This window comes from Notolepis coatsorum (genome assembly GCF_963971535.1).
Source record: "Notolepis coatsorum genome assembly, chromosome: 8".
In the NCBI taxonomy this organism is placed as follows: Eukaryota; Metazoa; Chordata; class Actinopteri; order Aulopiformes; family Paralepididae; genus Notolepis; species Notolepis coatsorum.
Genome location: NC_140172.1, coordinates 16,175,840 through 16,203,254, shown reverse-complemented (window position 1 = coordinate 16,203,254; position 27,415 = coordinate 16,175,840). Strand labels below are relative to the sequence as shown.

General features: G+C 44.7%; 3 protein-coding genes across 3 annotated transcripts in view; 2 read left to right on the top strand and 1 right to left on the bottom strand.

The window, feature by feature from the left end:
* Positions 1–3,456, top strand: part of ankfy1 (ankyrin repeat and FYVE domain containing 1) — a 106,314-nt gene extending 102,858 nt beyond the window's left edge. The window contains exon 25 of the mRNA XM_084319689.1: positions 1,187–3,456. Within this exon, the coding sequence (XP_084175815.1) occupies positions 1,187–1,319 (133 nt within the window). The 3' untranslated portion in view covers positions 1,320–3,456. The remainder of the gene's footprint in view (positions 1–1,186) is intronic.
* A 181-nt stretch (positions 3,457–3,637) lies between these two features.
* cyb5d2 (cytochrome b5 domain containing 2) lies at positions 3,638–10,222 on the bottom strand. Its single transcript, XM_084320187.1, has 5 exons — positions 10,011–10,222; positions 8,706–8,847; positions 8,071–8,211; positions 6,652–6,838; positions 3,638–6,002 (listed from the first exon to the last, which is right to left on the bottom strand). The coding sequence occupies exons 1-5, from the start codon at positions 10,137–10,139 to the stop codon at positions 5,837–5,839; spliced, it is 765 nt and encodes a 254-aa protein (XP_084176313.1). The 5' UTR covers positions 10,140–10,222; the 3' UTR covers positions 3,638–5,836.
* A 5,736-nt stretch (positions 10,223–15,958) lies between these two features.
* zzef1 (zinc finger, ZZ-type with EF hand domain 1) overlaps positions 15,959–27,415 on the top strand; it is a 184,200-nt gene continuing 172,743 nt past the window's right edge. Inside the window, exons 1-3 of the mRNA XM_084320319.1 lie at positions 15,959–16,504; positions 26,804–26,948; positions 27,101–27,295. Coding sequence (XP_084176445.1) covers positions 16,028–16,504; positions 26,804–26,948; positions 27,101–27,295 — 817 coding nt within the window. The 5' untranslated portion in view covers positions 15,959–16,027. The remainder of the gene's footprint in view (positions 16,505–26,803; positions 26,949–27,100; positions 27,296–27,415) is intronic.

Sequence of the window (27,415 nt, the reverse complement as noted above, 5' to 3'; positions counted from 1 at the left end):
GTTGCAACCCCAGTTATCCCATTAGTTCCCCCAAACTTACTGTCGGTCTGTTATGTTAAGCTAAGAAGTCTGCTAAGAGCCCGCAGGAAGCAGAGATAAAGGGTGTGACAGAAATAATCGACAGATTAGTCGACTACCAAAATAATCGTTAGTTGCAGCCCTATATTGTACCCATTCTGCAATCTGTTAATAAAGTTTTCAATCAATCAATGCTTTCTCAGTCGTCCATAGTTACTAGTCATTACTAAGTGATTTAAAGGAACACGTCAGCATTGGGGGAAATGCACTGCTTCTCCAGATTCAGACGAGAAGTTGGGTACCAATTTCCTGTCTGTGCATTCACTAGAAAGCTATCTGGCTGCAAGCTCGCCTAGCTTAGCACAAATGAATGGACGCGGATACAGACCACTAGCCTAGCTTAAAACTCTGCCAGAGGTGTTTTTGTCCCAACAGTTAGGCTAGCTTGCAGCCGGATAGCTTTCTACTGAACGCACAGAGGGGAAATTAATATCTATCTTTCTGTCTGACTCTGGAGAAGACGGTATTTCTATAATATTACACAGTAATTACCACAATATTTAGCTTGCATTGTTTTGAACCCTTTCACTACCACACTACAGAAGGTTAACCCTTTCACAACCACACTACAGAAGGTTAACCCTTTCACTACCACACTACAGAAGGTTAACCCTTTCACAACCACACGACAGAAGGTTAACCCTTTCACTACCACACTACAGAAGGTTAACCTTTCACTACCACACTACAGAAGGTTAACCCTTTCACTACCACACTACAGAAGGTTAACCTTTCACTACCACACTACAGAAGGTTAACCCTTTCACAACCACACTACAGAAGGTTAACCCTTTCACTACCACACTACAGAAGGTTAACCCTTTCACTACCACACTAGACTGTTAACCGTCTGTAGTGTGGTAGTGAAAGGATTAACCTTCTGTCGTGTGGTTGTGAAAGGGTTCACCCTTCGTCGTGTGCCAGTGAAAGGGTTAACCTTCTGTATTGTCTCAGTGAAAGGGTTAACCTTCTGTATTGTCTCAGTGAAAGGGTTAGCCATTTGGTATTAAAGGGTTAATGATCATGTCAATTGCGTGTATTTATTTGGTATTAACTGTTTCACTTCTCTCCTCGGCTCCTCCTCCCCCCCCTGGCTCCTCCCCCCCAGCCGCCATTGTGGACGCCTGCTGTGTCACAAATGCTCTATTCGGGAGATCCCCATCATCAAGTTCGAGCTGAACAAGCCCGTGAGAGTGTGTGACATCTGCTTCGACGTGCTGACTCTGGGAGGGGTGTCTTAACGGCCCGGCCCGGTTCTCCTCCTCCACTCCCCCCCACCCACCCCGGGCGGAGCCGGCGCTGACCCACAGCCTGGTACCGCTCGCTCTAGACCGGTCAGGAGAGAGGGGGAGGGGAGGACGTCCTGTCAAGGTGGATCCCTGGAACACATGGGAGTTATGGACCACGACTTCATATACTATTCCAGTCTATCAGAAATATTAATGTTCTCCTAGATAGAGGGATTTTTTTGAAGTGGAAATTTCACTTTTCTTTTTTTAATCAAAAGTATCCATTGTGAGATTTCTGAATTGAGGCGCTTGTTGCCAGTGTTGGTTGTGGCGGCTGAGTTTGTCCAGGAAGGAGGGCCCAGTGTGTGTGAGGCGCGGGCTGGCATTCACATCGTCTTTACCAGGTTCAACCAAGTCGTCTATTGACCTATATATTATCACTCTGCCCAGTGTAGTAATAATACGTCCCAGATTAATGATGAACATGTAATAATGTACCTGGATGATCACGACCAAAGCATTTCAATATCGGCGATGATGAAAACGACACGTTTATAACACGGGATGGATCCCCGCGTCTGCCTCTCGGTTGGAGCTCACCGCTCTTCGACGGATGATGGGATGGTTATCTCACCGATCAGGAACCTTCTGGCCTTGTGACCCCACCCTGGTTAAACACTATGACTTCTATTCTGTTGCATTAAACGAGGGAAGGACCAGATTAACACCTGCCTCTGGATGGAAAACCACCTCCTAGATCTCTGAATCCTGGAGGGGGTACTGCTAACTCATCGGCATGAGCCATTTCATTCACTCATTCACTTTGTTCTGCTCGGGGCTGGGAGATAAATACCGAATATGAAGGTATACCGTCGTAGATCCATGCTGAGATGACGGGTTTTCACTAGACCATCATCAACCATGTGTACAAGTCGTTAAAGTCAATCTAAGAATTGCTCCTCGATGCCAATACTATAAAGAATTTGTGATGTAATATTTATTGAAATATACCCTTTTGAATGGAAAAAGTGCTATGACAATTGTATTAGGAAGAAAAGATAGTAATTTGCTCTGGGAAAAAAAGATACTGTCAAGTATGTTTTTATAATCCGTCAAAAACAAGAAAAGAAATCACATTTCGACCGTATCACCCAGCCCTGTGTTTAGCCTCCATTTTCTCTTTGGTGACGGGGTCAAATAAAGAGGCCAGTAGGATTTTTTAAGGGACGAGAAATAAATTTTCTTCTATTGCATAAGATGTGTTCAAATCACTCCTGTATTACTTTAGTTACTGGTTAAAGCTATGAGATTGTCAACATTTCATTTATTATTTGGATTTGTTTGTGAAGCATGCTCCCATCGGTTTGCATCAGGCCATTTGATCAAATGATTTAAGATCGGCGTTTATTGACCCAGTAGGTGGGAGAAAGTGTGATCTACTCTAATCTGTTGCAAGAGTCGCCTTTTTTCTTTTTTACTACAGTGGAGGAATATATAAGCATTGTCTCAAATGCAAAGATAGTCCTTACTATAAAGTTACAAAATACCTTTTTATGCCTACGCATGCCATTTAACTTTGTAGCCTATACACATTATAATTTTTTTATTATTTCATAATCATGAATTGTGTTCCCTAAATCAGTCACCGAAAGATTTACATTCCATTTCCAGCCTCGTCTTGAGGTGTTTGTTGGGGGGGGGAGGGGTGTAGGCATTATCACACTGATATTGCCTCGAGCCAAGTTGCTATCTGTCTTGAACTATTGCATTTTAATGCCTCCCGATTCCTACGCATAACGGGTGCACTTTATCAAGACTTACATGACTTTCCTGATCATTTCGGGAGAATGTGGCGCGTGTTGGGTGAGGGCTGGCCAAGTAGCTGGGCCCACTTTAGGTATTGATAAAAAAAGAAATTGTACAGATAAATGTGTGATATTTTTGACCACTACAACTGTTTTGTACTTAAAAATGCAGTTTGTGCTTCTTTTTTTCTTTGTCAGTGTTGACAAACTTAAAATTTTGCCTCTGTTAATCTTTTCTGCACATTGTATTGTATCTGTCTGCTCAGATATCTCTAGCCTGTCCCGTCCCGGTGTATCCTTTTAGAGAAAGGGAGGACAACTTTACATAAAGGTAATCAAGATGAGGCTGAGGTGTATCGTCTTTCTTCTGTACACCTCTGTTCTTATGTACCGTATAGGGAATTTAGACCCTAGGGCAATAACTTGTGTTTTACTACAGGTATCTTTTTTTTAATCAAGTTTATTTTATTTTTTTTCCTTCACAACAAAGCATAACACAATAATACACAAGACACCACAGGACAATACTTCAACAATAACGACAAGACGATCAGAAATTATAAATAAAGAATATAAAAACGTACAAAATATAAAAATTATATTAAATTATTACAGACGCCACAAAAGACAATTCCTCCCCCACTCCCACCCCAGGACTCCGATCCTGCTTCGCCGCTAGATCATGGCTTTAACTTTCTCGGCCGCTGAGACCCAGAGTTCAATGCTGGGTTGTCCAACCCCAATCACCCGTGCCGTAGAGATCTCCATATAAATGACATCCAACAGTGTCGGAGACCAATTAATCATTGTGAGTTTCTCAGGTTGTTTCCACCTCATGGCTATCAGTTGCTTGGCTGCTGTAACACCCGCCAGAATGATTATTTTTTTGCTGTATGGAGGCCAGCAATAGTGATGTATCATTTAGTAGTGTTGCTGCCGTAAGCGGAATTGTCAGGTTACATATGTTTGAAAGTTTAGTTATGGATTTCCAAAAACATGTTCAGGTATTATGTTATGTATATTAGGGCTGTCAATTGTCCTCTTCAAAATACCATTCCGATAGGAATATATTAAAATTTTAATGATCCAGGCAGTCATTCTTATTTACAATGACAGGCTGGTGAGAAGAAAAAATTGCCTCTCGAAGGGCAACCGGGAAAGGGGACAAGAAATTATAAAATATATATAATAGGCTGAAATGGGGGGCATTCAAATTAAATGACAAATATTAACGATAAAATAATTAATTGATTGATTAATTAATTAAATGTGATCACCACATCAAAGCAGGCATAGAACGCTTACAATGAATAACTTAAGTTTTGTGTTTGCTATAATTGGTCGTACCAATAGGAGACATCATGAGGGCATTGTTTTATTTTTTTTAGCATTTTTACAGCTTTATTGGTCATGCAGGACCGACAGAGGAGAGGTGAGGAAGACATGCGACAAATAACGACGGGAGCTGGGATCGAACCCGGGTCGGCCGCGTAGGTGCGCGAGGCACTATGGTATGCGCCCGAGGGCATTGGTTTTTAACCCATTTATTGACTTGCATCGCAGGCACAGGAACCAGTGCTGTGTTCTCAGTTCCCCTCATATCAATAGTAAAAATATATATATATTTACATTCAACTAGCAGTTTTGTATTCAAATGATCGTTTTATTTTTAAATGTTTAATTTAATTTAATTCTGACATCCTTACTGTATATGTATGGTTTATTTTTTACATGTATAACCACATTGCAAGCAACTGGCTGTCGTGTTGTATCACAATATTCTAATGTTAGCTAATATTCAATATCCTTCGCTATTGTGCGGCGGGGGTCAAGTGCACTTGCTCAGAGACACTTCAGCAGTATTGTCTGTACCGGGGATCAAACCAGCAACCCTTCGATGACTTGACGGTCTCCATAACCGACCTACCAACTTTTCCGTCCCTCAACTAAAAAGTAAAAAAAACCTTTGTTAATAAGTCCCAGAGTTTTGTGGTTCCAGTTTCAGGTGGTTGTTGTTGCCTTCATATCCCTGCAGGGTGGAGTTACTGCTCTCATAAAGGACATGAGTTAGCTTGTGAGTGACAGCCTTCATATCCCTGCAGGGTGGAGTTACTGCTCTCATAAAGGACATGAGTTAGCTTGTGAGTGACAGCCTTCATATCCCTGCAGGGTGGAGTTACTGCTCTCATAAAGGACATGAGTTAGCTTGTGAGTGACAGCCTTCATATCCCTGCAGGGTGGAGTTACTGCTCTCATAAAGGACATGAGTTAGCTTGTGAGTGACAGCCTTCATATCCCTGCAGGGTGGAGTTACTGCTCTCATAAAGGACATGAGTTAGCAGCTTGTGAGTGACAGCCTTCATATCCCTGCAGGGTGGAGTTACTGCTCTCATAAAGGACATGAGTTAGCTTGTGAGTGACAGCCTTCATATCCCTGCAGGGTGGAGTTACTGCTCTCATAAAGGACATGAGTTAGCTTGTGAGTGACAGCCTTCATATCCCTGCAGGGTGGAGTTACTGCTCTCATAAAGGACATGAGTTAGCTTGTGAGTGACAGCCTTCATATCCCTGCAGGGTGGAGTTACTGCTCTCATAAAGGACATGAGTTAGCTTGTGAGTGACAGCCTTCATATCCCTGCAGGGTGGAGTTACTGCTCTCATAAAGGACATGAGTTAGCTTGTGAGTGACAGCCTTCATATCCCTGCAGGGTGGAGTTACTGCTCTCATAAAGGACATGAGTTAGCTTGTGAGTGACAGCCGTCATATTCCTGCAGGTTGGGGTTTTCTGCCGCGGAGGAGGGGTCCTTCACACAGGCACAACGTGATTGGCTGGAGCCAGGAGAGAAGAGCTTCCTGGGGACTCCCACCCAGTCTCTGTTCACTCCCCCACTATAGGACAGAAGCAAAAAAGAGTCAGCAGAATCGCAACGTTGGATCAAGATGCATCGTTCATGACTTGCTTCAATAAAAGGATACGTGTGTGTGTGTGTGTCTTAGAAATTATAAACCGCAGCATTGCACTGTACACACATCCATATACATTCTTATTTTACAACTGGGCCCAGACTACCTGCCTCCAAGGTTCCGGTTTTGGTCATTGATGCAGAAGTAAAACAACTACCGGTGCTTTCACTGGAACCAGCAGTTCCAAATGTTTCATTCACTCGAGTACAATCCTGGTCCCAGTGGTAGCTCAATTTCCGCATTAATAATAATAACTTTTATATAGCGCCTTTCAGAGGACCCAAGGCCGCTTTACATAGGGGGGGGGGGGGAATAACAAAAGTAGCAAACATAGTGGACAGACACAACATACAAAGGGAGAAATGAGGGGTTAAAGGCCGAGTTGAAGAGGTGGGTTTTGAGGAGTTTTTTGAGTCCAGAGTTGGGGGCGTTGCGGAGTTCTGCGGGGAGGGAGTTCCAGAGGGTGGGCGCTGCCACACTGAACGCTCTGTCCCCGAAGGTCCGCAAGGTAACGTCAATGCCCCAAACACCTTGCCTACCCCCAGAGTCTGGCCATAACTCTGTGTCCTCGTACCTCTTAGTGGAGCACCACACCCGGCCTCCTCTGGCGTCACTCCACTCCGAGTTGCAGGGAGGGAAGTGCTCCTTCTCGGCCTGAGACAGGGTCTTGAGCCGCTGGCCCTCCGCTAGAGACGTCTCCACCTGCACCAGGGCCTCTGTAGGCTGCCCACTGACACTGTAGAACCGACCGATCAACCTGCCTGAGACACACAGAGACATGCGGTAGAATAGAATAGATGACCCTTTCGGGTGTGCAAGTGTTTTAAAAACGTTTCCTGAGAATTCCGATTAAATTCTCAAAGTTCTAATTTCACAAGTGAGGTCATACACCTGAAAGGGTTAAAGTATTATACAAAACAGGCATGGCTGTGCCAACCACTTTGGCAATGGACCTGTCTCAAAACCCTGCCCTCTTTTCTTGATCCTCCAATCACAGCTGTCGCTTACCTCTGACTTGTACGAGGAAGTCAGAGGTAAGCGACAGCTGTGATTGGAGGATCAAGAAAAGGGGCAGGGTTTGAGATAGTTAGCCCCACCAGGCCAGGTTAGGGGTGTAAAGGTACATGTGTCCGTACCGAACCGTTTCAGCGTGAACCGAACGAATACAACGGTATGTTAACCACCAACGACCGCCCACCGGGGGCTGTTTTTTTCACAATCTAATATAATTATAATAATTGATTAATTGATTAATAAGTCTAGAATATAGAATATTCGTTGACAGCCCTACAAGTACAACTAGTTACTGCAGGGGCGGTTAGGTGGCCGAGCGGAGATTGCGTTCGTCACCAACCCCGGAGCTGTGAGCTGGATTCGCCTGTTCGAATCCAGCTCACAGCTCCGGGGGTTGTCACCAGCTTGGCTGGCCGTCTGCACTGATACAATTGGCTGTATCAGAGGGTGGGAGAAGCTGGCGGGGTGGGTCCGGGTCGTTGTAAACAGCGACTCCTACAGTTCGGTCGGGGCGCCTGCTCAGCGCGGATAGGACGTGAGGGGGATAGTGTGGTCCTCCCACACGCTACGCCCTCTCAGTGAGAATCCGCGCTGCCAGGTGAAAAGAAGCGGTGATTGGCTGGACGTGTGTCGGAGGAAGCACGTGGTAGCCTCCACTCTCCCAGATGATCTGACTGTGGGGGGTAAGTGCGCAGCGACCAGGAAGGGACTGGGAATTGGCATACGACTAACATTGGGATGGGAGAAAATCGGAGGAAAATGGAGGGGGGAAAAAGACCAATAAAAAAAAAAAAAAAAAAAAACTAGTTACTGTACACTACTACATCACCCCTGAGTGGACCATGGAAAGCCAAACTTTCCCCCACTGTACCGAAAACCCGTACCGAACCGTGACTTCAAAACCGGGGTACGTACCGAGCCGTGGTTTTTGTGTACCGTTGCACCCCCTACCAGGCTGTATGACATCATTACAACTCACCCACAGAGCGATAGTCCTTCTGGTAGAAGGCGAGCCAGTCGTAGAGGGCGACCACCTGCCCAGGGGACAGACTGGACACGTCGTCCGTCAGCCCACTCTCGGAGAAATCCCCAGTGACAAAGGCCAGGGACGCATCTTTACCTGGGAGGAGTAAAAACATGTAACATGTAACAGTTTCACATGATGGTTCACTTCCATTTTACCTGAACTATATTTAACTCTCTGCATATACAGAGAAGCAGAGAGCACCCCCTCCTAATGTACAGTTTCCTCCCCCTCGTATGGATATATTTTCTGTTAGGATTTTCTGTTAGGATAACAATACTGTATATTTGCATATCTTGTGTGTCACAAAGGTAACAGTACTGTATACCTGTATGTCATGTGTATGTCAGAAATGTCAAGATATATATCTGTATGTTGCGTATGTCATACAATGTGATGATGAATTGAAAATGGGGGACCCTGATGTAAACAAGACGAAAGTCTTTCTCTGGTCTGCATCCCCTTAACAATTGTGTGTATTGAGCCGTACTGTATTGTACCCATTCTGCAATCCGTTAATAAAGTTTTCAATCAATCAATCAATCAATCAATCATTAGGCTACTATTACATACACAGAGAGAGAAATCACCTGCAAAACAATGGTAGGCACCACCAGGTTCATAGTGCGTTGCCCCCTTGTGGACATCGAACACCTGCCCGAGTACAGCCAGGTACAGACCCTTGCTGTCCGCCTCGCCGGTGTACAGTGAGAGTTCATGCTTGCTGATGAGCTGAAGGAATGAATGATTGAAAACTTTATTAACAGATTGCAGAATGGGTACAATACAGTACGGCTCAATACACACAATTGTTAAGGGGATGCAGACCAGAGAAAGACTTTCGACTTGTTTACATCAGGGTCCCCCATTTTCAATTCATAGTGACATTTATGACATACAAGACATCATGACATTTATGGCATAGGGACATACATGACATACAGGTATATAGTACTGTTACATTTGTGACATATACGATATGCAAATATACAGTACTGTTAAACAGAGATCCTAACAGAGAATATATACATATGATGGGGAGGAGACTGTACATTAGGAGGGGGTGGGGAGAGAATATATACATATGATGGGGAGGAGACTGTACATTACGAGGGGGGGGGGAGAGAATATATACATATGATGGGGAGGAGACTACATTAGGAGGGGGGGGAGAGAATATATACATATGATGGGAAGGAGACTGTACATTAGGAGGGGGGGAAAGAATATATACATATGATGGTGAGGAGACTGTACATTAGGAGGGGGGGAAAGAATATATACATATGATGGGGAGGAGACTGTACATTACGAGGGGGGGGGGGGAGAGAATATATACATATGATGGGGAGGAGACTACATTAGGAGGGGGGGGAGAGAATATATACATATGATGGGAAGGAGACTGTACATTAGGAGGGGGGGAAAGAATATATACATATGATGGGGAGGAGACTGTACATTAGGAGGGGGGGGGAGAATATATACATATGATGGGGAGGAGACTGTACATTAGGAGGGGGTGGGGAGAGAATATATACATATGATGGGGAGGAGACTGTACATTAGGAGGGGGGGGGGAGAATATATACATATGATGGTGAGGAGACTGTACATTAGGAGGGGGTGGGGAGAGAATATATACATATGATGGGGAGGAGACTGTACATTAGGAGGGGGGGGGGGTATATACATATGATGGGGAGGAGACTGTACATTAGGAGGGGGGGGGAGAATATATACATATTATGGGGAGGAGACTGTACATTAGGAGGGGGGGGGAGAATATATACATAATGATGGGGAGGAGACTGTACATTAGGAGGGGGGGGGGAGAATATATACATATGATGGGGAGGACTGTACATTAGGAGGGGGGGGAGAAATATACATACGTGCACAGGTGCGCTGTAGTGATATGCAGTAGGTACCGGCTCCCCCCCGGTTATTGTGGACCAGTCGCGAGGAATAAACTGTATCGCTAATAATAGTACTAATAAAGACGCGAAAACATACTCGAGCATTATTTGTATTTAGACTCCGCGTCTAAATGTTTCCTCCGCAGTGACGTGACATCAGATGGACGACCTCTCTCTCAGTAACTCAGTGTTGATTTCTATTTCCGGGTGCTACGGAATCATCACAGCGCATGCGCTCGAAATAATGCATATTATTATTATTATTTGTATTGTTTCTTCCTCCTTAGCGTTTACAATTTATTTCTACTAATGACGTTAGTATTTCGGGTCTAGTCACATAATAATATATTAATTCTGAATTGTAGCGACTATAGGAATAAAAACATAAAACTGTTTCATAAATAACCAACACAAAAACGTATAGAAATGAATAGGCAGGTTATACTTAGTGAAGATAATATCGCGTTCATTTTAGTTAGTTTAAATATAGTTATTTATTAGAGCTGTTCTCGAAGTCAACTTCCTGTCTGTTTAACTTTCTGTCTGAATGATGAATGAATGAATGAATGAATGAATGAATGAATGAATGAATGAAAACTTTATTTAACAGATTGCAGAATGGGTACAATACAGTACGGCTCAATACACACAATTGTTAAGAGGATGCAGACCAGAGAAAGACGTTTGTCTAGTTTACATCAGGGTCCCCCATTTTCAATTCATATTGACATTTATGACATACACAACATGACATTTATGGCATAGGGACATACAGGTATTTAGTACTGCTTACTACTGATACATTTGTGACATAAACGGTATTCAAATATACAGTACTGTTACCCATAGATCCTGACAGAGTATATGATGGGGAGGGGACTGTACATTAGGAGGAGGTGGATGGGTAGGAGAGAAATATACATACGGTGGGGTGGAGACTTTACATTTGGAGGGGGTGGGTGGGTGGGAGAGAAATATACATATGGCGGGGAGAGAATATATACATGCGGTGGGGAGGAGACTGTCTATTAGGAGGGGGTGGGGGGTTTGGACATTTACCGTGGCCAGTTTCGAATTGCAGCCTCCCGTAGGTGCTCTTTAAGAGCGGTTTTGAATGTGGGTAGGGATTCACATTCCTTTACAGCTTTGGGTAGGGCGTTCCACATTGATGTGGCATAATTGCGAAACGTGTTTAGTCCCTTGTTTGAGCCGAATCTGGGTTTAACATGATTTGTTGAGCTTCCTCTGGTGTTGTGGTCGTGGTATTCACTGACCTTTGGGAAGTATTTTGACATGTACATGGGTTGATTGATTGATTGATTGAAAACTTTATTAACAGATTGCAGAATGGGTACAGTACAGTACAGCTCAATACATACAATTGTTAAGGGGATGCAGACCAGAGAAAGACTTTCGTCTTGTTTACATCAGGGTCCCCCATTTTCAATTCATCATAAACCTTAGTCGTATAGTGTATCTTGTAGACCAGGCCCATTGCAAGTTGCTGTACTCTGTCGTCTACTCTAAGCCATCCTAGGTTGTCAAAGTGGGCAGGGGTGAGGTGGGTTCTAGGGGTAAGGTCAAGTAGTAGTCTGCCCAGTTTGTTTTGTGATGTTTGTAATTTTGTTTTAAGCGCCTTTGAGGTGCTTTGGTACCATGAGGTGCACGCATAGTCGTAGTACCCTTGAATGAGTGCTCCTGCCAGAGTCTTCAGGGTATTCTTGTTTACCAGAGAGGAGATCCGGTACAAGAATCTAGTTCGTTGGTTGACTTTTTTTTATTACATTGGATGCCATTTTGTCACAGGAAAGATTTGCCTCTAGGATGGAACCCAGGTAGGTAATTTTGTCTTTCCTTGTGACAATATTGTCACTCACTGTAACTGAGAAGCCGTCGGTATTGCTGAGTTTGTTATTTGAACCGAAGAGAATGGACTCTGTTACGAAGGATCAGATTAAACCGAATATATATATTTATTACTTGATATATATTGCATAGTATTTGTATATCGTCTGATATCCCTTGTGTATTCTTTGTACATATACACGGAATATCCCTTTTACCTAGTACAGACCATAATATTTCGTTCTCCTATTGGAAGCGATCCACTAGGCGCCACTGCCATACCCCCAATGTCTAGTTCAAAGTCACCGCCAAGGCTTGCCTGGACTTGCCCGGTTCTGCGCAAGAATACGAGACAGGAATAAGGCTGGTACTAGATTATTCACCGTACGTATAAATACGTCGCAGGTGGATACAGCAGCACTTAGCCTCAAGTCAAGTTACTCTCGAACGAGTTAACCTAGAAACGTGTTACCCTCAAACGTAAAGCCTTCATCACGAGTCAACGACCAAGTGAAGTGAGCAATCGTGCATCTAAATAGAGCACTTATAACCGCGTGCGAATAGGATAGTAAAGTACCAGAGCTTAGTGGAATAACGTCAAGTTCGACCTAGTTAATGTGAAGTACCGCGCACCGGAGAATCTACACCGGTGAATGCAGAGCCCTTTCCAGCTGGATTATTGCTTTGGTCCTGTGGCTGTTGGAGCGGAGGAGAATCGTCTACACCCACTACTGTGTGGGATTTACCCGTGAGGAACATCACTCGAGCCCGTCTCTAGGAGAGGCTGGCCGGCTTTCACCTATGCTGCACGCATACTTGGATTACAGCTGCTGCTTTCGTCTGCCGATCAAGGGAGTAATGTACCGTCTCCCGTAGCTGGAGTTTATTGATTCCCCGGTGATCCAGACTTTGCATTCGAACATTTCCTCCCCCTGCTGGCCTACAACCGGAGGGACCCTACCAGTATCTCCCGCTGCCCTACTAGTGTACCATAGATATAATTCCTAAGATACAGGTGGTATTCATTATCTCCTGCGTAATATGATAATGGACTTACGCTATTGATTTACTCACGCACATTCTTCGCCTTATAAGCGCGACTCTAAGTAAAGTATTGTAATATACTATCATTGCTGCTAATAAATACTATTATAACCCAGATTTATTGTGGAACCGTGTCATTGTGGAGGTGTTTGATTGATTGATTGATTGAAAACTTTATTAACAGATTGTAGAATGGGTACAATACAGTACAGCTCAATACACACAATTGTTAAGGGGATGCAGACCAGAGAAAGACTTTCGTCTTGTTTACATCAGGGTCCCCCATTTTCAATTCATCAGGACATATATGACATACATGACATACAGATAGTCAGTACTGCTACATCTATGACATACCAGATTTGCAAATACAGTACTGTTTGTGATACAGAAGGAGTCAAGAAAAGGGAGTATATACATTTGACGTAGAAACTGTACATTGGAGGAGGTTGTGTGGGGGGGGTTGGGTACATTGGGATATTGACAACCATACTGGGTAATTTACATTGGAGGTGGTTGGGGGGGGGCGGGGGGCACACTGTATAAACAAGTAATACTGTACATTGAGGGGGGGGGGGGGGAGGAGACACTGTACAAACAAACAAAATTGTACATTGAACTATTGACAAAACCATACTAGGTAAATGACTGTACATTGGAGGGGGTTGGGTTAGGATATTTACAGGGGCCAGTGTTGAATTGCAGTCTCCCGTAGGTGTCCCTTGAGAGAGGTTTTGAAAGTGGGTAGTGATCCACATTCCTTTACAGCTTTGGGTAGGGCGTTCCACATTGATGTGGCATAATTGCGAAACGTGTTTAGTCCCTTATTTGAGCCGAATCTGGGTTTAACATGATTTGTGGAGCTCCCTCTGGTGTTGTGATCGTGGTATTCACTGACCTTTGGGAAGTATTTTGACATGTACATGGGTACCTTGGTCGTGTAGTGTATCTTGTAGACCAGGCCCATTGCAAGTTGTTGTACTCTGTCGTCTACTCTAAGCCATCCTAGGTTGTCAAAGTGGGCAGGGGTGAGGTGGGTTCTAGGAGTAAGGTCAAGCAGTAGTCTGACCAGTTTGTTTTGAGATGTTTGTAATTTTGTTTTTAGCGCCTTTGAGGTGCTTTGGTACCATGAGGTGCAAGCATAGTCGTAGTACCCCTGAATGAGTGCTCCTGCCAGAGTCTTCAGGGTGTTCTTGTTTACCAGAGAGGAGATCCGGTACAAGAATCGAGTTCGTTGGTTGACTTTTTTTATTACATTGGATGCCATTTTGTCACAGGAGAGATTAGCCTCTAGGATGGAACCCAGGTAGGTAATTTCATCTTTCCTTGTGACAATATTGTCACCCACTGTAACTGAGAAGCCGTCGGTCTTGCTGAGTTTGTTATTTGAACCGAAGAGAATGGACTCTGTTTTGCCCATGTGTAATGATAGTTTGTTATCAGCGAGCCATATGCAGATTTTGCCTAGTTCTGTGCTGAGGGTTTTTTCAATCTGCAACTTGTTCTTGTCAGAGACCAGCAGGGCTGAGTCGTCCGCAAACAGGAACAGGTTGCAGTCACAGGCTGACGACATGTCATTTGCATAAATTAGGAAGAGTAGCGGTCCTAGTATGCTTCCTTGTGGAACACCACAGCTCACTGTGAGGGGGGGGGGATAGAGTACCGTTTACCTCTACCATCTGTACTCTCCCCTCCAGGTAGGATTGCATCCAGCTCACTGATAAGCTATCAAAACCAATTGCTTTTAGCTTGTCCATCAGAATGGAGTGATTGACAGTGTCAAAGGCCTTTTGTAGGTCCAGCATGACCATGCCGCAGTATTTGCCCGCGTCCACCTCTTGTTTGATGTGGTCGTTCAAATAGAGGAGGCATGTGTCAGTGGAGTGGGACGTTATGAAGCCAGATTGGAATTCGTATATTAGATTTTTTTCTGCCAGGTACTTTTCGACCTGTTCGTAGACTATTTTCTCCATGACTTTCGAGATGGAGGTAAGAATAGAAACAGGGCGGTAGTTGCCTGGGTCTAATTTGCTGCCCTTTTTGTGCAGAGGGGTCACTCTCGCAATTTTGAAGTCCTTGGGGACGTGTCCCTGTTTTATAGAGAGGTTTATTATGTGTGTGATGACTGGGGTGATGGCGGCTGCTGCGTCTCTGAGGAATTTGGAGGGGATGTTGTCATGGCCAGTGGCCTTGTTAGGTTGGAGGGCGCTCAATTTTTTGAGTACCTCATCAGTTGTTACCATTTCAAGTTTGAAGTCATCTTTGTGGACCCCTAGGTTTTTGTAGTATTCTACTATGTGTTCTACCCCATAATGCCCTGAGTGGGAGGGTAGTTTGTTTACCAGTGTTGTGGCTATGTTTGTGAAGAAGATGTTTAAGTAATTGGCTACATCCAGCTTGTCTGTGATGAGCGTGTTGTCCGTCTTTATGTTTATGTTTGAGAATCTGCCTTTCTCTGGTCTGCATCCCCTTAACAGTTGTGTGTATTGAGCTGTACTGTATTGTACCCATTCTGCAATCTGTTAATAAAATGTTCAATCAATCAATCAATCAATCAATCAACCAATCAATCAATCAATCAATCAATCAATCAATCAATCAATCAATCAATGTCTAAGTGCATGATGTCTATGGCTTGGGGGGAAACATGCACTTAGAATCACCAGAAAGGCTTTCGAAATAATGAAATGCCACGTTGACCTCAATAGTTTCAAAACAAATTATATGAAAAGGTTATGAAATGAACAAGAATGTGATAAAAAAAAAATTTAATAAAAACGGAGCTCAACGCATACATTTGATCAGTAGAAATCCGTTTGTTTCCCCAATACCAAGATGGCGGCGTTCTCGTGACGTCAAAGTGTCTTCGAGATTTGGTGGTGGGGCGTATGACGTTAGGAGACCCCTTTACGTACCGTACGTACGCCAACCAAGGAGGACGTCATCACGTCAATGCGGTAGTAGCGTGAACGGTAGGGCTGTAGGTTGGCGAGAGAGAGTTGTGTTGGAGCCGCCTGTGTGCTGGTAAAGTAACCGTTTAATCAAAACCCGACACCAAACAACCGGCCCACGAACAATCGGTAAAGCCCTACAAACAGGGCGACATGGGGAACGCGGAGAGCGGCGGTGGAGCCGGCAGCGGGGAAGAAGAAGACGTGGAGACGGGAGATAGTCCCGGTGGTGGTTTCGCGGAAGACAGCAGTCCGGCCTCTGCTGCCGCCGGGGCCGCGGGGGGCGGAGGAGGGGGCTCCGGGTCGAGGAGACGCGCTGCGGCCCGAGCAGGAGCCGGATCCGGTAACAACAACACCCTGAACCCCCCGGTGCCCGGGGCCGGGGCTGCTGGTGCTGGCGGCGGCCCGCCGAGCCCCGGGGTCCTCCTGGAGCAGGTGAAGCTGCGGGAGGCGGCGGCCCGGATCAGCGACAGCGGGGCGGCGGTGCCGGAGAGCGTGCTGGCGGGGAACGAGGCGGTGCTGGTCCGCTGGCTGGAGGAGCGGCTGAGCCGCGGCGAGGAGGCGGTGGACGTGGAGCAGTTCTGCGAGCTGCTGGAGGGCCGGGAGGCGCCCCGGGACCAGTGCGAGGAGGTACCGATGATGAGGATCACCCAGACAGGCTTCAGAACTACACACACCCTGATCGATTATTATTGATTGATTGAAAACTTCATTAAAGATTGCAGAATGGGTACAATACAGTACAGCTCAATTAAGTTAAGGGGATGCAGACCAGAAAAAGACTTTCGTCGTGTTTACATCAGGGTCCCCCATTTTCAATTCATCATAACATACACGAAATACAGATAGACGTGAGTCTACTGCTACATCTAGACATGGACCAGATTTACAAATATACAGCACTGTTTGTGATACAAAAAGAGTCTAAAAGAGTCATCATCATAACAAACACCCTAACTAATTATTATCCCAAGTAGGGGTATGTTATTCTTTGATCCATTCATCAAATATGAATGCTGAGTGAATTTGATTTCCCTCGGTTGAACGCACACAGGTCACTATTATGAATTATTGAAAATGGGGGACCCTGATGTAAACAAGACGAAAGTCTTTCTCTGGTCTGCATCCCCTTAACAATTGTGTGTATTGAGCTGTACTGTAATGTACCCATTCTGCAATCTGGTAATAAAGTTTTCATTCTTTCATGACAACACAACACATGACCTGTCCATGTTCACTCTTGCCTAGTATTGGTTTGATTAGCTTCAGTCTCTTACAGCAAAACAAGTTGCTTTGTTGCTTGCAGGCCTACATTTTTGTTCAGTCAGTCAACCATCATAGATGAATAGGTTATCTGTGAATAGATGGTTAGGCTCCATGTGTGCTATTGTTAAGGGTGGACACGGAATGCTACAGCTATGCTTTAGATACAATAGCTGACTACACACTTGCAGAATGGCAATTCATGATTGCTGAACTGGATTTTGGACCACATCTGGATTTGTACCTGGGTCTCCAGCTTGATGCCGTCAGAGCTATTCAGTGAGCTTTGACCGTTTCGTAAATTGGTCCTTGTTGTGGCAGTTTTGTTGTCCACAAGAAGTTGAATATCTGAATGCTATTTTGTGTTTGTATGACAAATGATGCTTCAGCTGTTGATTGGTCAGATTGGTTTGGGGCGGCCATATTGTTTTGTTTATTAATTTCCTATCAGGTGGTTAGGATACTAGACAGTGACTATACAGTAATACAACATTTCATTCTGGTCATACAAAACAATCTGAACGTTACGGTTAAGGAAGTGCAAATAGTTACAGTCAATCACCTCGCAGCACATGTGCTTTAAAAAGATGTGACAGGCCAGATTTGCAGGCAGCCTCTTGAGGCCCATAGAACAATTGTAAAGGGCCATTATTTTAGGGTATAGGCTAGTTTGTCTTTACGGTGAGTTATTTGTGTCCAGCCGGTTGTAATCCTGAAAGTGAGCTAGAGGGAAGGGCTCTACTTGGTATATCATTGCCTAACTCAAAACACATCAGATTACGTTTTCTGGGGCAAGGCCACGTAAAGCCTCACAAAACTAGCCAAATAAAATCAATTGTAAAGCTATAGTAGGGAGCCAATGCACAGACTTTAACACTGCGGTGGCATGGGCTCTATACGTCTGGTCTTGGTCAAATCTCTCAAGTAGATAGAAAGCACTGAGCTAACAGGGTAATAGGTGTGGAAAGCAAGAAATATCAGTATCACCAACAAAGGCTCAACGCACCCTATAAAAGGATGGACATTTTGGCATCGAGCCATCGTCTGTGTGTAATGAGAGGACACGCCCTCGGGTGCTGATAACCTCACACTCCACTCTGCAGACTCATTGCTGTGCATTGACCTGCAAAGAAAAGTGCATAACTGGTCTAATCAATGATAATAGATAGTAGTACGTAGGGGTGTAACGGTACACAAAAACCACAGTACGGTACGTTACGTACCTTGGTTTTGAAGTCACGATTCGGTACAGTGGGGGAAAGTTTGGCTTTCCATGTTCCACTCAGGGGTGGTGTAGTGTGCAGTATCTAATTGTACTTGTAGGGCTGTCAACGAATATTCTATATAATTGAAATTAATAATCGACTTGTAAAACATTTTAAATAATAATAATTATATTAGATTTAGAAAAAAACAGCCCCCGGTGGGCGGTCGTTTGTTTGTTTGTTTGTTTATTTACACATATAAAAACAGTTACATATATAATACAATATAGTCCACAAGGGATGTGTAGGAGAATGTGTAGAAGAAACATCACTTTATGAGTTGTTCATAATTTCATAATCAGTTCAGAATGTTAAAGGTGTGTGGCAACAATTAGTTCCCCATTCATCCTGTTCACTACACGGATCCCTCTGGCGTCACGTTTCATCAGTGCTTCATCGGCAGCAGTACCACCATCAGCTCTTCTTCACGTCACTCACTACCGTAACCTAATGCATTTTAATTTCTGTGCGTTTTCGTGACATGACGGGCTACTAGGGATGTGCAAGGATATCCGGTTAGTGAGTGAGTCTTTTTAAATTAACCGGATATATTATTAACGGGTAAATGGTTAATTATAGCATTCTTCTTTTATATATATTATTTAGTATTAATTGTATAGGGTGAATAATGGGAAAAACGATGTAAATAAAGTGAACACATGAGATGGTACTAAGCGAATGAGCGATGTCTAATCTAGACCATTTCCTGCTTGCTGCCAGTTTAAAAAAAAAACAGCGGAGCTAAATTAGAGAGAGAACGAACCTTGAATAACTATTGGTAGCACATCATGTCACTGTACAATGGTACAATGGTAAATGGACTGTGATTATATATATATATATATATTAGTGCTGTCAATCGATTAAAATATTTAACTCGATTAATCGCATGATTGTCCATAGTTAACTCGTAATTAATAGCATATTTAATTTTTTTTACCTTAAACAGATCTTTTTCAAGTTCCAAGTTTTAATACTATTATCAACATGCGAGTCAACAAATGCTTGCTTTATGCAGCCATTTAACACAAAAGGATGACCCTCATGCATTGCAAATTTGCATCAAATTCAAAACAGAGTGATGCACAAAATAACTTAAAAGAAAATAATAATTTAAAACAATGAATAAAGTGTTCATGAAATAATAGGGGAAAGAAAACGTTAGGAAGTTGTTACATATGATTCACCCACACAAGGGCTGAGTAATCACCCCCCCCCCCCCTCTCTCTCACACACACTCTCCCAGCTCTCTTTCTCTCTTGCCCTTTCCTCATCTCTCTCACCCCCCTCTCTCTCTATATATATCACACACACACACACACACACACACACACACACACACACACACACACACACACACACACACACACACACTTCAGAAACAAACATAGTATCAATGAGAGCATCAATAATACACCTGAGTGAAGTCTAGTAAAAAAAAATATATATATATATATAATTTAAAGTTAATCGTGAGTAAAAAAAAATAGTGGCGTTAATAGAATCGGGCGATAACGCTTTAATACCGCGTTAACTTTGACAGCCTTAATATATATATATATAACACCTTTCTAGTCTTCTGACCACTCAAAGCACATTGCAACGTATGCCTCACATCCACCCATTCACACACACACAGAATGAATGTGAACTGGGCAGATTGTGTGCGGCACATGGCACTCCTGGACATGTTAGCTATCACGGCAGACCACTTGGAACCATGTTACAATACATAGTTGGCCCTCAGAGTAACTGTCATGCAGCACATCCCTATGTGCTACAGATGAATTCATATGCTGTCTTCAGCCGATGTTCATTCAGAGACCAGGGCCCTCATTCATCAACGTGGCGTAGAAAATGTTCTATTTCCACACGTAAGCACAGAATTTAGAATCAGTGCATGCACAAAAAAAACGGGATTTACCACACGTGCGTACGCAGGTTCTACGCACACCTGTCATGATAAATATCACCTTGGCCCTGCGCCGAGGCTCGTGCACACTTTCACGTATTTGCATACCAAAACCGCCCCGATTAACCATATACGGTAATGGGCACCCCCATGAAATGTGGAAGAATGGACTAAACCGAGGGAAGCGTGTTATGAGACAGGCTGACAGACGTGTACACGTACAGTGATGTCGGATATGATATCTATTAACCATTGCTGCCTGGGCAGCGCAAACACTAATAAAGACCGTGCTGGAATATGACTGCCTTTTTCCGTTTTGTTTGATTAATACCCAGGGATTAAAGTTCTCCTCAATTTTATTCCAAATCGCGACGGATTTTCCGTCAATTTTCTACCTGCTGCATATGATTTCTAGAGTCATACAATCTATTTTGATGTCAGTATTGGGTAGCCTATATAAACAATAATACAAGAGCATATACAAGAACAATGAATCTCACTGCCAATGATGTAGCCTATACGCCATGTGTAGCCTGCCCAGGGCCGCCTCAGGGGGTGTGCGAGCAGTGCGGTCGCACAGGGCCTCGCGGGAAGGGGGGCCTCGCAATTTTTTTTTTTTTTTTTTTTGCGAGGCCCCCCTTCCCGCGAGGCCCTTTTTCATCACAGACCTAAAATCTAGTTTTGCTTATATGCTTATATATTTCACATTAGACACGTTTGTAGAATGTGTCTGACTTGTTCCTGCCTCTGCGGCTCTGCAGACTGCAGTGTTCCGGTTTCTGCGGCTTTGCTGCTCTACAGATTTTAGGATAGTGTTTCCGGGCTCTTCTCCCGTCCGCCGTAATACACCAAATAGAAGAAGAAGAAGAAGAAGAAGACACACGAGGTAGAGGGATGATCTAATTCAGCGCTATTCAGAGGAGCGAGTGGATGTCTTTTCAAAAGCAGCATGGATCAGAAGAAATTACACCGTGGGCCAAGAAAGTCTCCTTCCAACTTTACCATTGGCATTGATACTGCGTTATGGTGAGTTCATGCAACCTATTATTATATTCCCGCCGTGGATCTCTCTCTCTCTCTCTCTCTGGAGCCAAACTGGTCGACTAGCTGTAGCCTGTTGTAGTATGGAGTTAGTAGCTAACGGTGTGTGGCCTGGTGTCAGCGCCTGTATTGCTTTTCTCATGTTGTAGTTTCAGTGGTAGTGCGTTAGCTAATGGTTAGCGATAGCCGGGTTGAGCTAACTGGCTAACTGATAGCATCAAAGTAACGTGCGCAGCCAGCAGCTAACGTCGTAGCTAGCTGCCGGCTAGCTGCCGGCTGCGCACGTTACTTTGATGCTATCAGTTAGCCTAGGCTAGAGTTAGCTGTTAGCTTGTGCTACGAGTCGACCATTGACATTAGCCGTGAGAATAGCAGGGGGTTCTGGCTTATTTTGTCCCGCCAGCGAGAGGCCTTTCGTCAACGTGGAGACCTGTGTTGCGGCCTTTCGCCCTGCGTTCCTTGGTGCAGGTAAGATTAATGAAAATGTCATGACATTACCCCACTCTTCCTTCCTTCCCCTCCCGAATGTTTTGTTAATAACGATGTTTTTTTCCAGGCAAAACATATGCTACTTCACAACATTTGGAGATACGACATGTGCTGTGTGTGAATGTCTTGGTCGTTTGTGTAGCTTGGGTAGCGTTGGGCCGTTGGCCAAAGCTGTGTGTGGCCTGGTGTCACAGTACCTGTCTAGCCTATTTAGCTGATGTTGGCCATTGGCTCCTTGCTGCTTTGGTTTCTCTGGTATAGACCCTCTTCTCTTTGGATTTAAGTGTTGATCTTTGTCCTTTTGGATCTCTCATACATGCTCTCTCTCTAACACACATGACAAACACACATGCTCTCTCTCTCTCTCTCTCTCTCTCTCATACATGCTCTCTCTCTAACACACATGCTCTCTCTCTCTCTCTCTTTCTAACACACACAGTCTGCCTATGGCGGCCTTTCTCGATGGCTAGGCTGTGCTCGCTGAGTCTGTACATAGTCAAGGATCTTCAGTCACAGTGCTCAGGTATTCTGCCACTGTGTACTCTCTGTTTAGGGCCAAATAGCATTTCAATTTCTTTCCAATGTGTCTCTCTCTCTCTCTCTCTTTGGATTTAAGTGTTGATCTTTGTCCTTTTGGATCTCTCATACATGCTCTCTCTCTAACACACACACACATGACAAACACACACATGCTCTCTCTCTCTCTTTCTAACACACACAGTCTGCCTATGGCGGCCTTTCTCGATGGCTAGGCTGTGCTCGCTGAGTCTGTACATAGTCAAGGATCTTCAGTCACAGTGCTCAGGTATTCTGCCACTGTGTACTCTCTGTTTAGGGCCAAATAGCATTTCAATTTCTTTCCAATGTGTCTCTCTCTCTCTCTCTCTCTCTCTTTGGATTTAAGTGTTGATCTTTGTCCTTTTGGATCTCTCATACATGCTCTCTCTCTAACACACACACACACATGACAAACACACATGCTCTCTCTCTCTCTCTCTCTCTCTCTCTCTCTCTCTCTTTCTCTCTCTCTTTCTAACACACACAGTCTGCCTATGGCGGCCGCTAGGCAGACTGTGTGTGTTAGAAAGAGAGAGAGAGAGAGAGAGAGCATGTGTGTTTGTCATGTGTGTGTGTGTGTTAGAGAGAGAGCATGTATGAGAGATCCAAAAGGACAAAGATCAACACTTAAATCCAAAGAGAGAGAGAGAGAGAGACACATTGGAAAGAAATTGAAATGCTATTTGGCCCTAAACAGAGAGTACACAGTGGCAGAATACCTGAGCACTGTGACTGAAGATCCTTGACTATGTACAGTGTACTGTGTACTCTCTGTTTAGGGCCAAATAGCATTTCAATTTCTTTCCAATGTGTCTCTCTCTCTCTGTACACTGTATATTGACTGTAGAACGGGAGCTCTCTCTCGCTCTCTCTCTTGCTATATGTTGACTGTATCATGCCCCGCCTCGCGCAGCGCTATTATTTAAGAATATGTTGGCTGTATTAAATTTTTTTTTATTTATTTTTTTAACCTTTGGGGGGGGGGGGGGGGGGGGGGGGGGGGCTCGCGTTTAAATCTCGCACAGGGCCTCGCATTTCTCCCAGGCGGCCCTGAGCCTGCCTATATGTGATCAATACAAACTTGAACTTGAATTCCATCATGTCTGTGTGCGGGTCACTGCGGGAACTCACAAGGCTGTTGTCACAATGTAAATAAGAACGTGCACTGAAAAGTTACAGTATGTAGTTGGTTGATTATTTGTATGACAGTCAGTAAACCCTTGCAAAAAGTATCAGTTTTATTTAATGAATTGAAAACATTCAGCATCGCCTTCCTCCCGGTATGCAGCAACAACATGTATCAGGCAAATGCGCATCGCAACATTGACTTAGTGGAATCCCTTTCTATTCACATAACTGCATTTGTGATGGAGCTTTGACAGCTACAGTAACAGTCTATTGCTCGATCCATCTCCAATATCACGATGGACCGTGCCGGTGGCAAAGACCCGAGGGTGGAGAGGATCTTGAATGAATTCCATCATCATATTTATATGTTGTGTGTCTGTCCACTATGTCTGTTACTTTGTTATTCCCCCCCCCTATCTATGTAAAGCGACCTTGGGTCTCTTGAAAGGCGCTATATAAAATGAAGCTATTATTATTATTGTTATTATTATCACATCTGAGCGGGAGCTCACAAATAGACTGTTAGTCTCAGTGAAGTTTCAACGGAGGTCATCTATTCTAACCAACAAATTGAAGTAGAAAGCATTTCGTGACCAATCTTATTTGGAAACATGAAACACAAAATAATTCGCTTTTTATTTGAAACAATATTTAATCGCGTTTGGAGGTTGGTGTTTTGCGTCTGCCCCCCCGTGCCAAACAAGCAGGCCAACCTCTTGTTCGCGTGTGAGCCCGTTATAATTACACTACTGTCGCTATTTTATAATGAACTATAATGAATTACGGGTCATACAGAAGTTGAACACTAATGCACGGAAGCTTATTTCCGCCTTGAAACTAATGCAGAACTGAGGAGCGCTTATGCCGTAGTAACGATGTTCTACCACTGGGCGTCAGCTAAGTGTGCTCCGAGCTGTGCGTACACATAAGCACGAAGTCAAGTTCAAGTTGAAATTGATGAATCCCACTCTTTGCTTAGAAATGGTCGTACGAGGCGGTTAGGTGGCCGAGCGGAGATTGCGTTCGTCACTAGCCCCGGAGCTGTGAGCTGAGCTCCGGGGTTGTCACCAGCTTGGCTGGCCGTCTGCACTAATACAATTGGCTGTATTAGAGGGTGGGAGAAGCTGGCGGGGTGGGTCCGGGTCGTTGTAAACAGCGACTCCTACAGTTCGGTCGGGGCGCCTGCTAAGCGCGGATAGGACTCGAGGGGGATAGTGTGGTCCTCCCACACGCTACGCCCTCTCGATGAGAATCCGCGCTGCCAGGTGAAAAGAAGCGGTGATTGGCTTGACGTGTGTCGGAGGAAGCACGTGGTAGCCTCCACTCTCCCAGATGATCTGACTGTGGGGGGTAAGTGCGCAGCGACCAGGAAGGGACTGGGAATTGGCATACGACTAACATTGGGATGGGAGAAAAATCGGAGGAAAATGGAGGGGGAAAAAGACCAAAAAAAAAAAAAAAAAAATTGTCGTACGCACAGGTTAAGCACATATCTGTGCGTAAGTCAGGTTGATGAATGAGGGCCCAGGTTCTTAGTTTTCTTGATGTCTTTTCCTACACGGTACACCTTGCAAATCAAAGGTCCCTGTTCTAAAAGGGCCACAACAGCAGCAGCATAGATCTGCACCATGAGGTCCAGTGTGGGGCAGGGCTTCTGCACCATGAGGTCCAGTGTGGGGCAGGGCTTCTGCACCATGAGGTCCAGTGTGGGGCAGGGCTTCTGCACCATGAGGTCCAGTGTGGGGCAGGGCTTCTGCACCATGAGGTCCAGTGTGGGGCAGGGCTTCTGCACCATGAGGTCCAGTGTGGGGCAGGGCTTCTGCACCATGAGGTCCAGTGTGGGGCAGGGCTTCTGCACCATGAGGTCCAGTGTGGGGCAGGGCTTCTGCACCATGAGGTCCAGTGTGGGGCAGGGCTTCTGCACCATGAGGTCCAGTGTGGGGCAGGGCTTCTGCACCATGAGGTCCAGTGTGGGGCAGGGCTTCTGCACCATGAGGTCCAGTGTGGGGCAGGGCTTCTGCACCATGAGGTCCAGTGTGGGGCAGGGCTTCTGCACCATGAGGTCCAGTGTGGGGCAGGGCTTCTGCACCATGAGGTCCAGTGTGGGGCAGGGCTTCCTGGTGTTCCTCCCGCAGAAGGAGAAAGGTGAACACTTGATAATAAAGTTGAGCTAGCTGGTCTTCCAGCAAACTCGCAACACATTAATTCTTTAGTACAAACAGCCACATGCTGCACAGTCCCCACAGGTGTAACATCCTGGAATAGATACCTGCTTCTTATTTGTATGGACCTCAGCTTTTCATACAATATGTATTATTTAAGGTTCTGTCTGCTTCTATCGTGTTTCTACCATTCACACACCCCTTACCAAATCTATTTTGAGAAAATACTGCCATATACTTGAATCTGATATTTCATATACATATACTTGAATCTTAAATAATGCATGTGTGTGTGCGTCCTTATTATGTGCACACACAAACAAGGAAGACATCTTTGGGATTTATATAAATGAACCAAACTCAGTCCTTTTTTAAGTGCACCCACCAAGATGAAACTCCGGTTTCTTCACGTTGTCCTCTATTTTGCTCGGATCCTTTTCTTAGTCAACTTTCTGTTCACACTTTTTCTCACAACTCGGCCCCTTTACGGCTGAGAAGTTGGCAGCAAAAGAACATTCACGATGTGCACGTGAAGCGCACGCCAGCAAAAGGACTCATATTTGATCAATAAACTCTATTATTTAATAGTGTTCCATGGCAGAAATATTGGTCACAAACAACCGGTGATTGTACTCGAATAGCGGGTGTCGATTATCATTAAATGACAACCGTAACACGTCAGGAGAACACTATGGATATATCGCAGCAATCTGTTTTGAAGTACAGTACAATTACAGGGCTGTAGCTGATGGTGATACTACTCAAGGCTATGTCTTTTGAGCAATGCTCACTTTCCACTCAGGAGTTGGTATTGTATGGTTTATTCTTAATCCCAGAGGGGAAACATGGTTTGCCACCAGAGCGAATACAAATACACAAACAAGAAACAATAACATACGGCACAAGTTACATAACACAGTAAAAAGAAGAGAGCCTCTCAACACAGAGCTAGCAGTGTTCGTTAAAAAGTGTAACCGCAGCAGGAACAAAGGACCTTCTCAGTCGCTCAGTAGAGCGTCGAGGCATCAAAAACCTATCGCTGAATGAGCTTCGCAGAGCATCACATATATATTGTATGATGCTTATTCCTATGAATATTCTCTGTCCCCAGGCCTTTGGTCAGTTCGACGCGGAGGGGGACGGGGTGGTGGATGTAGAGAACATGCTGATGGCTCTGAAGAACTCCAACGGGGCCAATCTACAGGGAGAGCTGAGTCATGTGATCCGACAGCTCCAGGCATGCTCCCTAACCCCAGGTAGGAGCATTTTATTTAGTTTTAGTTTTTCCAGAACGATTTCAGGTCAGCCTTATTTGAAGTCATGGCTCAGGCTCACTTCAGTGGACAAAAAGAATTAGCCTTGATTTATTATTATGTCTCAAAAACAGTGTGATTCTATTCCCTCCTAGGATTTGTGGACATATTCTCCAAGTCCAAAGACCGGTTGGGGCTCCATGCTTCCAAGATCCTTAAATTCCTGCACAGGAATCGCATTCCCAGCAGTGCCATCCCGTTCCCCGTGCTGGAGGGCTACAACAGCATCTCCACCATGCGCTCCACCGTGGTGCAGGACTTCCTGGAGTTCCTCCTGCAGAAGGAGAAAGGTGAACACTTGATAAACACAGCAGGGTAGGGCGGCTAGGTGGTGCAGTGGGCAAGGCGCTCACCACCAATGCAGGAGACGCTGGGTTCGAGCCCAGCTCTCCGCATTGCTTTCAGTTTAG

Bases quoted from the DNA above. Each gene is read 5' to 3' on its own strand.
- cyb5d2 (XM_084320187.1), bottom strand. From the start codon at position 10,139: ATGCTCGAGTATGTTTTCGCGTCTTTATTAGTACTATTATTAGCGATA. The intron at 8,848-10,010 runs GTATGTATATTT...TCATTCCTTCAG, and splicing joins ACTACAGCGCACCTGTGCAC to CTCATCAGCAAGCATGAACT. The intron at 6,003-6,651 runs GTACGAGGACAC...TCTGTCCTATAG, and splicing joins GTGTGGTGCTCCACTAAGAG to TGGGGGAGTGAACAGAGACT.